General features: G+C 40.2%; 1 protein-coding gene across 4 annotated transcripts in view; it reads left to right on the top strand.

Moving 5' to 3' along the window:
• Positions 1-17,892, top strand: part of Ildr2 (immunoglobulin like domain containing receptor 2) — a 72,391-nt gene that overhangs the window by 4,047 nt on the left and 50,452 nt on the right. For all 4 annotated transcript variants that reach the window (XM_063253597.1, XM_063253598.1, XM_003468671.5 and 1 more), the window contains exons 2-3: positions 11,352-11,684; positions 12,619-12,738. In XM_063253597.1, coding sequence (XP_063109667.1) covers positions 11,352-11,684; positions 12,619-12,738 — 453 coding nt within the window. The remainder of the gene's footprint in view (positions 1-11,351; positions 11,685-12,618; positions 12,739-17,892) is intronic.

Below are 17,892 nucleotides of genomic sequence, written 5' to 3'. Positions count from 1 at the left end.
GTCTTAAGCAAGTTTTAAAATTTGGACCCATGGTTTTAATGGAGGGTAGTTTATACAGACCTGAATATTAATGCTAGTGATCTTAATAAGAGCACTATGTGAATAATCTTAGTACAAGTACTTAGTGTTGGGTCTAATCTTAGTAATATTAATATGAGGGCTTGGTCAGTGGTATGATCCCTGACCTGGGAATTGAGGGCTGGGTTCCAATCCCAGGTCATCCATAATTAACCAGTAGGTTTATACCTTAGTCTTATAATTTATTGAATGTAGTCATTTCTTTTTTTAAAAATTTATTTATTTATTTATTTTGAATGTAGTGATTTCTAACATATCTGTCAACTTTAAGGTTCTATGATTCTGGACTTTTCTCTATTTAATTTTGATGAAACGACAGGCCCAACTCTCTGTTTTATAATTTACCCAATGATGAGCAATCAGGGAGCTTTCAGTTTTCTTTAACCTTTTCATCCTAAGTAATGTTTGGAAAAATCTGCTGTTAGAATTTCCAAACAAATGAGTAGCACCCCATTCTTGGTGACTAGGATAGGGTCTACTCTGAATAATTACATATGGTCATACTGGGGACTGGTAAAGTGAGGCAAGCACTTTGGACCAGATGAGATGAATCCTTCTTCGACCAGCATGGGCCTAGAATGTCCTTGCTGGTCTTCTCAAATTTTGGATCTGGGGCCTACTTACCTCTTTACTTCTTCCAACTATTTAGCTTTTTTCTCTGATCAGAAATATAAAGAAAAGTATGACTTGGTGGTTGATTTTGCTTATTTACACATTTTAGTACTCTTTGTGTGTGTGTGTGTGATCCCATTTTATAAGTAGGGCTGATGTTGCCTACTTACACTTAAGAAGACCAAAGCTCAGAAGAAGTAAGTGATTTGTGCAAGTCCATGGTATCTTAGTAATTAAAAGCATAAATACAGTGTCATTGATTTAATGTGACTTGGATGAGTTAAGCTGAGTCTAAGACAGTCTTTTCTGGTGAACGTGGGTCAAACCAGAACTCCTGAGTTAAATGAGCACAATGTTGTCTATTATGGGGCCTTTTATACTGAGGCTTAGAGTTCATAGAAGTCAGGGAAATAGTGCAGGGAAAAGTTAACAAAAATGGCGTTAGTTTTGCCTAGTTAAATCCCAGGCCATAAGGGGAAGGAGTAAATGAGGAGTACTCCAGCAAGGCACAGGAGGGCAGAGGCTGTGCCTGGTGACAGAGCTAGTCCTGCTGGCTGTCTGGGCTTAGGGGTTGGTATAGTGTACCAGAAGCCACACAGGATGTAGCTGTGGCATATGCCTGCTTCAAATCTCAGCTGTTGAGATAGTCTTTGGCTTTCTGAAAATGAAGGCATTTTGGATGACTAGAGTTCTTTAAGGGCCAAGAAACAAGGAAGAACTCAGAAGAACATGCTGCTTCCCCTTCAGCGTCTGGAGCACTGCAGGAAGCAGGGCTGCACAGTAGGAACAGGACCCCGACATGTAGCTGGGACCTTGTGCCCTCACTCCTTCCATGCCCTTGGTCCCTCAAAAGGCAGATGCCAAGGCAGTGAAGTTCAGATTCGGCTCAGATTGACCTGGATTTGAATGCTTACTTAATGTTTAACTTTATTTTCTTTTGCTTTAAATGAAAAGCTAACCTGCTTTATTGCATTATTGTGATACTCAAAACGAAATTACATAAAACTCCTAACAATGTTTGACACACCATAGACCCTCAATATTGATTATGAACCTATGCTAGGTATATTAGTCAGCATTTTGTTGCAGTATCAACAACCCTCAAATCCAGCATTCACTTTGTTCTTGCTCATGTTACTGGAGAGCTGCGGTTAACTATGCATAGCTATGGACTGGCTCAGCTTGGTGGACTTGGCTCTGTCCCAACTGTCTTATTCCAAGACCCAGCATGAAGGAGCAGCCACTATCTGGGCATGTTGCTCTCACGGTGAAGGGCAAATGCTTGGGAGATGGGAAAGCTGGAGCTGAGGGGAAGGGGGCAGACCCAAACCACATAAGTGCTTGTAAAGCTTCTCCTTAAACATGTTTTGTGGCATATCTGCTAACGTTGCATTAGGTAAAGCAAACCATGTGACTGAGCCCATAGTCTATGGAGTGGTCAGTACATACTGTCTATAGAGACCAATGCAACACTGAAGAGGAAACAAATAACATAATTAATCACTTGGGTTAAATATTTCAGCAAAAGTAATCCAGAGTCTTTAGAAGCCTGCAGAAAGGAGCATGTTTTTCATGGAGGAGGTAGATAACAGTGGAGAATGAAGTTGTATGAGTAGGTCTGGGGCACAGGGTAAGAAGTAGATAATAAGTTGAAACACAGATAATAAGTTGATAATAGTTATAGGAACTTTCTTATAAAAGTTTTTTTTTTCCTGTCCCAGTGGCTGGAACATCCCAGAAGTCTGATTCACCCGAATGAACGGGGACAGTTTCCAAAGTGCTTCAAGCACTACAGGGTACATAACCTCTTTTAGCTTTGGTCCCTTTGGAACAGCATGTAAGCCAGTTAGACATCACCCTTGAGCTCATTTCAGATCTGTGGAAGCGGAGGCAAATCAGACAGAAAAAAGATACCTCTTTGGCTTTTATCAGCACAGTTGTGGCAGAGACTAGGAAAGCAGGGCTCAGTTGGACACATAGGAAATATGCTTAATGAATGGCAAGCTTTGCATGCAAAAGCACCGGAATTATTGGCGCAAATAATAGCTAGGTCATGAGCAAAGCACACCTGGGCAGGGCAGCACTGGAGTTTATCAAGGCTTATGAAAAGGGGGCCATATTGCTGCTTTTTGGGACTCTTGAGGGGAAGACATACAAAAATGCTATCATGCTTTTAAATTTCAATATGGCCCATCTGGTCACCCTAACATAGATCAAGGACTCAGATACTGTGCTAACAGGAGAAACTGATCCTGGCCAGGAAAGGAATACATTGAAAGAAAGGGAAATCAATGGGAAAACTGGAAAGCAAGGCTCAGAACATAGGCAGATACCAAGGTGATGTCAACTATTCTTGGTAAAAACTTTTTTATTGTGTTTTCTTAATCTACGTTGATCAAGAAGATGAATGGTTCCTATTTCTGGAAGAAAGAAGGAGTTGAGCTGCATTTTCTTTGTCTTTAAACCTATAGTCTGTAGGTCAACATTTTCTGGATTCTTTGTTCTCATCCTGACACTGCTATATCCTTTTTCCCATATCCAGTCCTAGCAGACACTTTTGTGCACCCCATATTGGTTTCCTACAAGTGGAAAACTTACTTACCCATTAGTTGTCTCTAAAGGGGTCTTAGGAAGTCAAACACTATGTGAAAGAAGAATCTCTTTAAAAAGATTTCACTTGAAGGCAGGAAAAAAGATTTGTATTACCGTACTGAATAGAGAGACATATTAGTGATCTGAGGGCCAAGATATGCAGGAGAATGAACAATTTGTCACATTCCATTTTGGGTGCTTGAAAAGTTAAGGGATAGGTGAACTTTATACAAAATTTCTAAAGATTCCTGTCTTCACTGATAATTTCCCATGACCTTTAGCAGCAATCTTTGTTTCTCTAAAATGGGGCTGTGGTTATAGATCTGCCTTTCAAAGATGCTGGCATGAATAACTTACAACTAGTGGGGGAAAGGAACTTGCTTTGAAAAAAATGAAAGTGCTAAAATAAGAACAGCTTTGCCTTCGAGTCTGCTTTTGTTATTCTTGCAAGAACATAGTTCATCATATATAGAATCCTTTTCTTTACATGAGAATTGGGACAGGATTTTATTTTGTCACATACAGGGAGGCATTGTGTGTGTTTGGAGCTGATTGTTCCTAGCCTGGTGACAGGTACCTGCCCCTATTGAAGAGCTGAGAAAGGGGCAGTACTGCTGCTTTGAGATGTCACTTGTCATTCTACCTTTAGACAGCTTCCTAGTTATTGTCCAGCAGCCATTTTTTGCACTGGGGTCTACCTGCCCGGAAAATCCTGTCACAATCACAGGCTTATTTGTTCATCTGTTCATTCATTTCACAGTTTTTGAGCTTCAGCTGCATTCTGTGACTTTTCTGTATACTGAGGACACGGAGTCAACCAAATCTAGGTCCCTGCCCTCAGGGACGTTATAGTTAAAGAACAGATGTCTATTAAATTTCTCAAGATCAGGGGCTGATCTTTTGTCTGTTGCCAGACTTAGCATAGTGTTTTAAAATATATGTTTGATTGAATTAAAATTGGATCGTCAAAGTCAGTCTCTCTGTGTATCAGGGGACAAAAAAAGACTAAGAGAATAATTTGATTGTCTAAGAAAGTGCATTCCTTCCTCTGCAGATGTGAAATCCACCTGTGCTCTTCCATGTGCTTTGAGTGCTTTCTTTTTTAAAATTTAGGAAGTTTCATCTTCACAGATGTGCTCTGTACATAGGATCCCTATTTCATTTCCTGGCTTTTTCTGTGTTTTGCTCTCTTCCCTAATCTGTCTTCCTAGTTTTCTGCAGCACTTGCTTTAGCTAGGAAAGCAAGAAGATAACGGAAGTTAGGTAGAGAGGACACAGGTCCCGAAGGGTTATTGTAAAGTAAACTAAAAGTTGGACTTACGCGAGTCACATACTACAGGGCCCGGATAATTAACTTGAGCAACTGTCCGGATCTAATGGAATGCACACGACAAAGAACAGGTCCCTAAACAAATGGGAGAGATGTTGCAGCAAGTGAAATGCAAATGAAGCAGATTGCATTCCAGGCATCAAAGGCATGCTAGCAACCAGGAGCATCCCAGGTCCTAGAAACTGTTTGAAAGGCCAATGGATTTAAACATTTATTTTCTTCCCTTTGTGGAACCCCTCCCCAACTAGTGGGGAGCTTTTCCTTTTATTTTTTTCTAGGAAACATGCATTTTGGCTATTCCCCACCACTTGCTGTTTGCTGTTTTGTTGGTTTCAATCTTCATTGCCCCACAAAAGACCAGAGAGCTAGTTACACTAGGAAAAAGATACACAGATTCGTTCTGCACCTCCGTGAACTTTTTATTAGAGGTTGGAAACTCGCATTCTGTGAGCCTTCACCAAGGCCTCATCCCAGAGTGCCTGTAATATTGTTCCTGTGTGCAGGACCCCATCTCAGCACTCCTCTCTGATTCCTAGGGCCTACTTCAGTTAAATGCTTATGATTTCCCTATGCAGTGGGAATAACATGCAAACAAAAATGCAAAATATTTCATTATGTCTAGAGCAGGTGTGGGTCAAGTTGCAGTGAAGGCTTTTTAGGTATTTGGGTTTGATCCTGGATGAAATTGGGAATCAGTGGAGGCCTTAAAGCAAGAAACTCATGTGATTTGACGATATGTGTTTTAAGAAGAACAGAAGATGTGTGGGCTGGAAGCAGGGAGACCATTAAGGGGCTATTCTAAGGCCCATGTGGTCATGAAGACTTGTATAAAAAAACAAAGTGACATGAGGAGCTTTAGAACCAGTCAGCTTGGGTGCAAGCCTGAGTGTCACCTGCTGTGTGATGTGCTGGGTAGGGTACATACACTGTCTGAGCATCATCTGCTTACTCTATAAAACTAGTATGCTAATAATGCCTACTTTGTAAGGTTTTTGAGAGAATTCATGCAAGTGTTCTCCGAGAAGTGCTTAGCACAATCCCTGACACAAGTAAGTGCTTTACAATTATTCTGTAGTACAAAGAAGTAGAAGCCTCCTTTAAGGGAATGACAGTGGGGACAGAGAAGGACAAAGTTTGAAAAATGCTTAGGCTTACTTATAATGCTTTCATTCATTGGTTGGAATTGTTTTATTCTGTCTTGTTTGATTTTATTATGTGTGATGGTATAAACAGCTGTTTTGGAGAAAACAAGACATTATGACAGTCACTGCTGATTTACTATCATCTTGCTTTGAAGTCCTACCATGCTTTTATTCTTCTGTTTCCATTGGTTCTATCCTGTTGTGTCTTACTAGATTTTAATATGTGTGATAGTATAAACAAATTTTTAAGGAAAATTAGATATTATAGTAGCCATTGTTCATTTCCTGTTATTTGGTTCTGAAGTCCTGTAATGCTTTCATTCTTTTGAATAGTTTTATACTCTTTTGTTATGTTTGATATTATTGTGTGTGAAGCTATGCTCAACTATTTCAAAGAAAAGAGACATTCTGGTAGCTACTGTTGATACCCGGCTATCTGGTTGTGAAGTGCTGTGTTGCTTGCATTGTTCCATTCTGATTTGCTTTGTTCTATTCTCTTTTGTTTTATTCCTTTTAAAATTAAAAAATACTTAGACTTAGTGATCAGCATAATATGGCCAGGGACAGAAAGGAAATCATAAACGTGGGGATTTCTATCTGGGGAGCATGGTAAGTGTATACAGGCAAAAGACCTAGGGATAGAGGGATGATGTGTGAGTTCACAAGCAGGAATTGAGGCAAGAAAAGAAAAGATGTGAATGAGGTTCACAGATTTAACCTAAAGTATTTGTTAAATATACAGATGATGCCTAAGAGAGTTGAGGGTCTGGGACAAAACTGAGAGTTGGAATCATGGAATTGAGTAATATTTCTTACATTAAGTTCACAATTCAGCACAACAAAGAGGTTGAAATTTTTAAATTTATTTTCTGGCATTCAAAGTTATAATTATATATTCTTACTAGCCTGTATAGACTGCAATTTAAACAGTATTAGGTTTCTGGCATCGGATAAGTAGTGAAATAGAAAAAAAAAAGGATAATTTAGTGCCAGGCCAGAGCTCTTGGAAATGGGAATCAGAGAGAGGGTGTCCCCGAATTACATCTCAGTATCTGTGGAGAACTGGTCATCCTTGCCCCACCCCACTAAGCACTCATCTCTGAAGGGCTTGATCTTTAGGTGAGAGTGGAGGACTCATGAGAAGTATTTCTGAAGGTTCAGATTTGGATCAGCCATATGTGAAGGGAATAGGAAACAATACCCAGTGTTCAGCAGAAAGCGTGGGTATCAGGGCTCTAGAAAGCAGGCTAGAGTTCAGGGCCAGGCCTCGGTCTCACTGGAGCAACTGGGTTGCCAATCAGAATACCATTGTAGAAGCCCTGTCTCGGGTAAGGTCAGTAGTGTTGAGGGAAAGGGAGCTCAGTGAGCACAGGGAACCTAATCTCTCACCAGGATTCAGAGTTAGAGTCAGAAGAGCAATGTTGGGTCCTGTCCTCTTGGGGGAATGGGTTTCTGGTAAGCTTGGTCAAGAAGGATTGGGAAGTGGGTGATAGTCATCATAATTTTGTAACCTGTAGAGCTGAGACAGGGATTCACATTTTTAGTTTTAAATCTTCACTCTGTGGCCTTAAAGGTCCAGAAACGTCCCAAAAGCTTGTATTTACTTGGAATTCCTCATCCTACCCTCTCCAGTGATCCTGGTCTCTCTTTTGTGTAGAGTCCTGCTGTGCCTGCATGTGTGTTCTTGCCTATGCATATCACACACACACACACACACACACACACACACACACACACACACACAGAGGGTTACTCTCCTTGTTTGCCTTCTAGGAGGTGCACAAGCAATGTACATGGTGAACATACCCAGACAACACCACTGTTGAGTCCCCAGTGTAAATTCCAGCATCTGTGCAGTTTCTGCCCATTCTTCCCTGTTTAGTGTCAGCATCTCACACCTGGATATCTGTGCTTGCCTTGCTGTGGATTTGCAGCTTCACCAAGTCAACCGACTGTTCTCTGTAGCTATAGCAACAGCAACAACAGCTACATTTATTGACCCCTTAGTGTGTATCAAGTATTGTCCTAAGTAATTAACATAAAATGTTAATTAACCCTCAAACAACTCCAACTCTACAAGACAGTTACTGTTATTCTGGTTTTGCTTGTGAGGAAACAGAAATTGTTAAGTTGAGAATTTGCCTGAGGTCATGTAACTAACAAGTGGTAGTGGTTTCTAATTTAAGACTAACTCCAAAACCCATGCCTTGAACTTTCACGCTGTAAAAAAGCAAACTTTTCTGAGACTGTATTCCTTATCCTTCAGAGAGAGAGTCTATGTTATGAAGATGCGGAGACTTGACTGACCTCTGTAAATAACTGGTGAAGAGACTCCCAAGAATTTGCTTGTTCAGATGGCTAATCACATTAACAGAGAACCTAGCTGGGGAGGAGATTAACACTAACAATCACCTGATAAACAAAACCTGAAAGTTAACTTTCTCTCCACAAAATAATAAACAAAAAGGTCAAATATTGCACAACACTTTTGTACAGTACTTATCTCCTTTGATGGTTTTGCATTATTGTACTAAGTCTAGGAACTGTGATTTCCTCAGTAGACCTTCTTTCTGTATGGAGTAGAGCAAAAGTACATGATATGTTTTGGCTCCAGTGCCTATGATTTGCTATCCAACCTCAACCTGTTAATTGAAGTCATCTCACTTTCCTGCTCCATTTTTTATCACCCGAAAAATTTGGGTGTGAATAAGGACGTGAAGAAGGATTATAAGTTAGATGTTAGCATGAATAAATGAATACAGTAGACTCTAAAGTGACACTATAAGGAAATTTGTTGCCTAATCCACCTATCTGAAACAGGGAGCACAAAATTACCCACATCAACATTTGGTGTGGTGAAGAGAAGCATAGGAATGGAGTTTCCAGGTGTAATTATCTGCCCCATCATGGAGTTGACCAGGACCTGGTGGTGATGGTAGATGGTCACTGGGACTTAGAAGCTTCTGGATGGGAAGTCAAGGGAAGGCAGGAAAAGTGAGGGAAGGTAAGTATTTGAAATCACCTCTTTACCTGTCACAGGGCTCCTCTGTGGAGTCTACTGTGACAGCAATCAATGAGACACCATTTGTTAATGACCCTTAGAGTAGTATTATGATGCTCATTTTATAGGCGAGGAAAACGAGTCTCAGATTGCTTCATAGACTTCATTAAGACTCTACCACAAGTATATCGCCAGATGATATTCAAAGTCATTCCTATTTGGTGCCAATGCTATTTTACTATACTGCGCTATCTATGACTCATTTAACCAGTTTCCTCTGCAGAGTACTAGAAATTCTCATATTAATAGTAATTCACTTGCTCATTCATTCCTTTATTTCTGCATAGGTAGCTATTGAGCACATTAAGGTCTAAAATATTTTGAGATTTGATACATCTCAAATACTCTGGTGTGTTCACATCCAAATTCCACAGAACTCAGAAACCTTTTTCTCCTAACAGAAATTAGAAATTAGATTTTCATTTTGCTTTTCACTGAAGAGACACTGACTGGAAATTAGAAGACAAGAATAGAAGTATGGTGTCTCATCCATGTCAAGGGAGCTTGAGTAAAGAGGCATAATCTTAAATAAGTGTGTTTGAGCTGCAAAAGTTTGCTTTGCAGGATGTCGTAGCACAGGGGGCACTGCTGTGTTTTGTGTCTAGATGTCAGCCCCAAAGCTTCATGAAGTTTTAGATGGGGCTTTTTTGAAGGTAGCTGAATGTAGATGTGTGGTTGATTCCTGGTTCAATACTAGGATTCAGGGTCCTGGGATTAAGGATCAGTGACTGCTAGATCGATCAGTCCATGACTTGATTGACACTGCCCTAATTCTGGTAGCCTGGATACAATGTGAGGGACAGAAAGAGGCTTGTCTCTTCTCCCTTGTTGCTCTTGCTATCTTCTGACACCATGTTGCCCCTCTGCCATGTGCCACTCTGCCTAGGAGCCAGCTGATTATGGACTGAAACCTCTACAGACTGTGAGCGTGAAAGTAAAGTTTTCATCCTTTAACTTTTGAGTGTTGACATTTTGTCTCAGCAATGAGAGAAAAGTAACTAAAGCACCTACTGGGAAGTAGTCCTTTCTGCATGTTTCAAGTTCTAGGATTACCCTCTCACCCTGTCCTACCTGAAGCTGGCTTGGTAGCTTCCTGAATCCAATTCACAATCTTTTTTATATCTTCGTAACCTTTTTCCCCGCCCCTCATCATAATTCTACTTCTGCTTCTTACAGAAATTTCTAAAGTAGAAACTCTTGACTACCCTGTTCAACTGAAGAAGTTATGTTCTTATTGCTTGGAATTTCTAGATCTAACCACTGAGTTCATATAGATCTTTTGTCTCACAAATGAATCCCTAATCTTTCATTCACTGAAACTTTACTTGTCTTTTGTTGCTCACCAAGCTTCAGGTTGAATCTTTTTCCCACTTAAACTTCTCATCTGCTTTTTTACATTCTTTTTTTTTTTCTTTTCAGTTACTCTTCAAAGCTTTCAAACTCAGTTTTTTGCTTTTGATCTGAAATCCTGATTTCTCTCAGACTTCCTTCCCCCTTTACCTCTGTCCCCTTTACTTGGTCACCAGCTGGAAGGGAGGTCACTTCTTCTTGAAGCCATACTTCCTGGTTTCATTGTCCTTATTTGCCAAATATTTGCTGTGTACCTGTGGGCTTTACAAACCAGGGCAATGAGATAAGACACACTCTTTATGTGAAAAGGCATACAAGGAAATGCATGCATCTTACAAGAGGATGCTATGTATAGTGATGGTACAGAGGAGGAAATGATCAGCTGATTGGTCAGAGGAGGCATTATGAGTAGAAACAGTAACATCATGTGTACATTCTGGAGGGGTACAATAGTTTGTCCCACTTGGAGAAATTGATGCTATTTGATGCTGTTTAATATTCTTGCAACTTGGGCTCAAATAGAGATGTTTCAAAGAGGTGGGCTGAAGGTGTATGAGGAACTAGATGATGGAGCCCTTTGGATCCCTTGTCAAGGATTTGCATTTTATCCTGACAGGCATGCAGGATGAGTGAAGCGTTTTGGGAAAGAAAGCCACAGCAGTCAGATTTAGAAAGATTATCTGAACTATAGCAAGGAGAATGTATTGGATGTTCATGGACTTCATGGGGGGAGATCAGACAAAGGAGTATTGTAATATGATAAGAAACAAAGTCTAAGCATAAAAAATGAACAATGTTGAACAACTACTAAGATAAAAATATGTAATATATTAACTAGTGTTGATTTCTTACTTTTTTGAAATTCTGTTATTTCTATTTTTTTGTTTTGCTTTTTAAAAATAGAGATAAGTAAGAGACAAAGAGGAGCTAAACAAAAGCCATGATGGTGGAGGAAAAGAGGGGAGAAAAAAATATTGAAAAGATCAACTTGACATTACTTAATGATAGATGAAATACAGGGAATGAGCATAGGTTTCCAGACAAGGCAACCAAATGGACACTGATGTCATTGATTATGATGGGCAGAGTGGGATAAGGAAGTGAGGAGGAAAGGTATGAGTGACTGTGTGATGGGAGATGAGGTTCATCATGGACACCACTTGGATGTGTTCCTTTTGTTTTTCAGCCGTGGTTGAAGGCCTTCAGGTCACAGTGCCTGACAAGAAGAAGGTGGCTATGCTCTTCCAGCCCACGGTACTTCGCTGCCATTTCTCCACATCCTCACATCAGCCTGCAGTTGTGCAATGGAAGTTCAAGTCCTACTGCCAGGATCGCATGGGGGAGTCCTTGGGCATGTCCTCTACCCGCATCCAGTCTCTCAGCAAGAGAAACCTGGAGTGGGACCCATACTTGGACTGCTTAGACAGCAGGCGGACCGTTCGGGTGGTGGCTTCGAAACAGGGCTCCACTGTTACCCTGGGAGATTTCTACAGGGGCAGAGAGATCACAATTGTTCACGGTACTAGTGTCCTTACTTTGAATCTAGGGGATGGGAGGGAGGTTAGTTCCATTCTTCCCAGACACAGGGGGATGTGAGTTTCATCTTTTCAGCCCCTGAAGAGTCCAGTTTTATTGGAGACAGGAGCAGTAAGAGCCTTAGCAAGTTGCTTTAATGGAGTGGTGGGGAACAAAAAGAGAGACCAGTGTAACATGCAGAGAACTCAGAGACGAGCCTTGGAATATTCTTCCCAGAGCCTGACCTTAAATCTGGGAGCTTATTTTCAGAATCGAATTGAAATGGGTTCTAGTGAGAGAAGTTCAGCCACATATCCTACACCTCGATGTTGCTTTACGGTCCATTCCCAAATCCAAAAAAGCACAATTTCCTAAGGAGTTCCTCTGCTGGGAGAAAGGATGCAGGCTTGTAAGTTGCCTTGCCAGGAAGATGACTGGCCTGAGCCCTTAAGACTTTGTATCCACTCTATACTTTCTCTTGCTTCCTAAATTTTGGATAATAAAAAAAGGTCCCAAGAGTCTGACAGGACCTATTTGATTATTCAAATTTTGAAGAATTCCTGTAAAATCGGTTTATTTCTGGGAGTCTAGAATTGCTCTGCAATTTTTCCGGTTCTCAGGGGTCTCTGCAGGCCTCGCTCAAAGCCATCATCTATTTCTGAGGCTGGGTTAGATCTGCTTGTGACTGTGTTCCTATTCTCTCACTTCATGAATGCTACTTTTTGTTATTATTTTGTTGATTTGGTTTTATTATAAGAGCAAACATCTCTTGACCATAGTCCAGGTGAAGAAATGGAACACAGCAGACCCTACTAGGCCTCTCCCCTCTGAATCCCTCTTCATTCAATGCCTTTCTTTCCCAGGATAGAGTTATGGAACTGAGTTCTTTTGTGTGTGTGTGTGTGTGTGTGTGTGTGTGTGTGTGTGTGTGATAACAGATGCAGATCTTCAAATTGGAAAGCTCATGTGGGGAGACAGTGGACTCTATTTCTGCATTATCACCACCCCTGATGACCTGGAAGGCAAAAACGAGGACTCAGTGGAACTGCTGGTGTTGGGTAAGTGAAAACCAGAAGCAATATTTCCATCTTAGATGGCTTGTGTTGACTGTGTCCTTCTCTCACCTCTTCGCTGTGCACACCTTCAGGTTGCATACATAGCTGTTATCTTCTGTGTGCTGATAAAACTGTTTTAGAATATGTTCTTTCTGAGCAGTAACTGTATTTACAATGTCTTGCTCTTGAAGGCAATATCCCTGCCATTTTTACATTGTCACCAAAGTTTCTTCAGCTTTCTTGTTTTCTCCTCTATTTCACTTTAATGTATAACCCTGCCTTCTTGCTTATGTTTTACTAGTCTTTGTATGTGCTAATTGCTAAAGAAAATCCCAGAGGCCTTTGAAATAGGATAGAGACTAGAGAGAAGAACTGTTTGGTGTGCAGACATCACTAGAGACTTCAGGAATCTGTTTCTACTCCACTTAAGACAGTCATAAGGCAAGATAGCAGTTAACTAGAGAGTCTAGAAAAAGATGCTTTTCTGAAAAGAGCTGTTTGGGAGACGTGCTTATGTTTTACAGGGGAGGTGGGGAGGGGCAAATCTCGTGAAATCTGAAAGTGAGTTATTATCAAAGCAAATCCATCTAATTTTCATTAATGTTAATTTTTTCATAACTGAAATCTCCTTACTTTTGGCTATTTTTCATCTTTTGTGGATTGGAGGAATGTTAGTGGGAAATGACGTGTCTTGTACCAAAACTGAAAATGTAACACATACTTTGTTCTCTATAACTGTTCAATGAATAGAAAAATTATAATACAATCAGGTGTGGGACACCTGCCTTTAATCTTAGCACTGAAGGTGAGGTAGGTGGATCATGAGTCTGAGAACAACCTGGGCTGTATAGCGTTCAAGGCCAACCTGACTGTTTAGTGAGAACTTGTCTTAGAAAATAAAAAAGATGCCATTCACCAGACTGGAGTCTAATAAACAAAGCCACACCAGCAGAGAAGCCAAGTCTGGGAACCAGTGCCATGTGTGGGTCACGGGCAGACTGGTACAGACAGACCTTAGCTTCTCCTCGTGAGTTAGTGCCATTTGCGAACTAGTGGTAGAGAGAACAAAGCCACACCAGCAAGCAAGCTCAGTCTGGGAACTAGCGCCAGGCACTAGCCACTGCTGGACTGGAACAGACAGATCCCAGCTCCTTCAGGCACATGGGCTGGCAAACAAGAGGTACCAATGCCCCACTCCTTTGCTGTAAGTGACAGGCTTATCCGCAGAAGCACAGACTATCTATGGAGGTGAAATATAATTGGATGCCTGTGGTGCTTTGATGTCTCACTAACATTGAAGGTCTAGGGCCAGTGGTCTGATCATAGGTTCAGAGGATAGCAATGCACAGTGTGACATCTAGGGGGGATCTCCTTCTGAGGGTTGCAGCCATTGTCTATTCCCTGTGGTCTTGTTTTGAAGTCCTATATCATTTCCATTGTTTTGCTGGGTTGGGTTTTATTCTCTTTTGTTTTGTTTGACTGTGTCAAATCCAATGGAGGGATCAGCTCTTTCAAAGATAGCAAGATATATTAAGGTAGCAATTTTGGCTTATTTTGAAGTCCTTCATTACATTCAATGTTTTGTTTTTATTATTTCTATTCTGTTCTGTTCTATTTGACTTTTACTGTGTTCAAAGTTATCTGCAGCTATTTTGAAGACATCAAAAGGCATTACGTTAACTATTGTAGATTTTGTAATGTTTTGAAGTCCTATATCTTTCATACTGGTTTGTTTTGATTGGTTTTATTCTGTTTTGTCCTCTTTAAAATAAAAAAAATTTAAATTAGAAAATGAAAAAGGAAACAAAAAAATTAGAATAAAATGTACAGAAATCAAGAAAATAAACTGCATCAATTATTGGACAAAGGATAGTTGAGGATATATATTTGAAGTCATTCTTCAAAATAGATTATATTTTTTGGCACTTCCAAAAAGTCAGCTTACAGCAGTTTGGGGGATATGTAAAGGTACCTTGTTTTGAAGGCAAATGAGTTTGAAGGTTGATTTTTACCCTTTATGTGAAACTCAATCCCCAGGGGGGAAATGGCATTTCTACTGAGAATTTTTAGTTCTGATCTTTCTCACATTTGCATGACTTTGGTAAAACAACAGTTCTGATGCCTTTGCATTACATATTACAAATTGGCCTGAGGTAATCTGGTCTACCTTATTAGAAAGTTGACTTCAATCAAACATACTGTTTGGTTCCAACACAGGGAGTATAACTGCTACAACTTGTAGAAGAATCAACATATGACATATTCAAAAGGAAATAAAAATGGAAAAGGTTTATATTGACATTGTAAAAGAACACAGGGAGATCAGATTGGAGATCTACTGTGGCTTTGTAAATCAGAAGGGAATAAATAAGATAAATTTCTGCTTAATCACACAACTCTAATAGCCGAGTCTGCAGGAACAAATGGCTCATTGAACCTGCAATTAGCTAATTGTGAACAGTTATTTGGCCAGGGCAGCCATTTGTGGAGAAGTAATTGTCAATGCAGGACTAAAAAAAAAAAAAAAAAAAAAAAAAGCCAGATAAATAACAGATATGATATTTGATCCTAGTTGTTTTGGAAAGGGGGTAAGCGAAAAGAATGAAAGCTTTGCCAGGTGAAAATGTGCTGAAGTGCATGATAAATGTTCCTCTGGATCAGAAAATGCAATGCAATTTGGGTTGAGGATGCTGGTACGTCGGCTCCTGGCGGGTGGGGTTCAGTGGTCACAGGTAATGGAAGGTAAAATGAAGAACAGAAATCATGTTACTCTGAGAGTAACTGTGCAGGCAAACTAGGAAGGCTGCAAATCAAAATTCATCCCCACAAAATCAGTGCTGTCTAAATAGATACATGGTAGGTTCTTGGGGAATGAAAACACATGACTCTGCTGTTTCACATTAATTAGAGATGTTCAAAGTGTGATAAATTTGTCATGGAAACGTTTTAGGGAAGGCGTGTTATTTAAAGGGCTTAGTTTGAAATCTATGAAGATTTTCTCGGTGTCAGAAGTATAAATACGAAATTCTGAGTCTTGTTTGTCTCGACATCCCTTTATAAAGTGTTTCAAAATACTGTCACGGTTTTAAAAATTCAAGTTGTTGGGTTGTTATGCCCTGCAGCCTAAGGATATATATGCTATTAGGTATTCCTTTTCATGTGAAATGGGAGAGCAGCCTGATTTCTGAGGTCAACCCACAAAGTGATGGAGATGTGGGTGGGAAGACAACTGGAATCCACAGAATGCTAATTACAACATCCAGGAGCCACTGACTCTGTCACTGAATTTTACACAAGGAGTGGTTGGAGGTTTTATTCTAGTGAAAGAGAGCTTAGAATGGGAGCCATGGAAAGTGTCTCCAAATATCTGAAATGAAATTGTTTACAAGAGGGATTGGAAACACACTCTGTCTGGTTAGGTACAACTGAATGAGGAGGTACAAGGGGAGGGAAGTTGATCTCAGTGTAGAGGAAGAACTGTTAACAACTGGAGAAATCTGGGATGCATGCTTTTAGGAGTAATGAGTCCTATATCCCTGGAGATATTCAAGAAGGTGGAACATTTCTAATCAAAGTTATTACATAAGGAAGTTATGCACCCGGAAAGGTACTCAACTAACTTACTTTTGAGCTGTATTTCAATTATAAAAGTCTTGGATTAGAAATAAACAGGACTGACAATGAATAAAAAATGACCTCCAAGGACCAAGTCTTCATCACAGAGACCAACAGGGGAACAGGTTGGTTAGAAAAACACAGCGAGTGATGACCATGCACAGAGATCCCAGAAAGAGTGAGATGTGGTCTAGAGCAGAAGTCAGAGCTACCAGAACTAATCTCACATAGAGTGAAGAAAAGAAGAGAAACCTTTGATCATAACTTGACTAAGTCAGCCATATTAGCTCTTCTTGGAGATGATCACAAAACAGGAAGCAGAAAACTGATTTGAATTTCAGATAATGAGATATAAGGAAAGATGAGATGAAGAAGGCAAGAAACTATAAGAATTTAGTTTCCTCATTTAATTTACAAAGGTGAGGATGGGGGAACAGCTAACAAGGCAAGGTTATAAAGTGTTGTATACCTAAGACTAAGGAGTTTGGACTTTCTCTTGAAAACTCTGGGGAGCCAGTGAAGAAACTTTGGCAGAGGAAGATTAGCTCTCAAGTGAGAATGATGCTTCGCAGGTAGGGCAGGCCGTGTACCAGGGAGGGGAGCCAAAGGAATCAGGTGCACTGTAGCACAGGAGAAAAGTATGAGATTATGAGCCAGGGCAGGGAATTGAAAGCAGGCAACAGAAGGTTTCTGAGATGGAAGAAATGCATGTTGGTGATTCACATATAAAAAGAAACGGAGAGAGGAATGAGTCAAACAGGATACCATGATTTCTAATTAGTTGTGTGGCCAGCCATTTCATCAACTAACAAAGAGGACAGAGGTGGGAAAGTAAGTTAGTAAGGCAAGACAGCGAGCTTGGTTTCGTTGACTATAAGGTGGCTAGGACACCAAGGTGAAGACGCTTTGCTGAGAGTTGGAAACGTAGGTCTGGAACTCAGTGGAGAGCGAAGGTTAGAGATAATGGGTTGAGAATCATGAGCAATAGATAGGCAGAGCCATGAAAGAATAGATGAGTCACCCAGAAAGATAATATAAAGTGAACAGGGCCAGGAACAGAAGCCAGTGGTTTCATATTCTAATTTTACTTCTTGTGAGTGATAATATTGTTACTGTGTGTGAACTTGTCTTGGTTTCCTCCACAAAATGTGAGCCTTTTCGTAACACTGGACTCTTCAGAGTTAAGAACCAATTCTTGTTTGTCTTTCTGTCTGCTAGCAGGGTGTCTAGAATAAAGACACCTCAGTGAACGCTTTTAAATGACAAATGGGCAGAAGCCATAGCTAATACTTTATGCCTTTGACATATACTCAGTGTTGGGTACATATTTGTTGACTGTAAGTAGCCAACACAATAAACATCTACAGTCTTGAGTGATAGAAAATACTTTAATCTCATTCTTCATAATTATCTGGTTATTTAAATTATTACTACTGATAGATCTATCATAGACTATGGTGGAAAGCAACAGAAGTAGGTTCCAGTTATTATTTAAACAGGAAAGGAATTCATTAGAAAGCTATTAAAACTGAAAAAGACTGG

This window comes from Cavia porcellus, unplaced genomic scaffold (assembly GCF_034190915.1).
Source record: "Cavia porcellus strain 051 isolate PalLab524CR breed Dunkin Hartley unplaced genomic scaffold, mCavPor4.1 scaffold_7, whole genome shotgun sequence".
NCBI lineage: Eukaryota > Metazoa > Chordata > Mammalia > Rodentia > Caviidae > Cavia > Cavia porcellus.
This window is presented reverse-complemented; position numbering and strand designations above follow the sequence as displayed.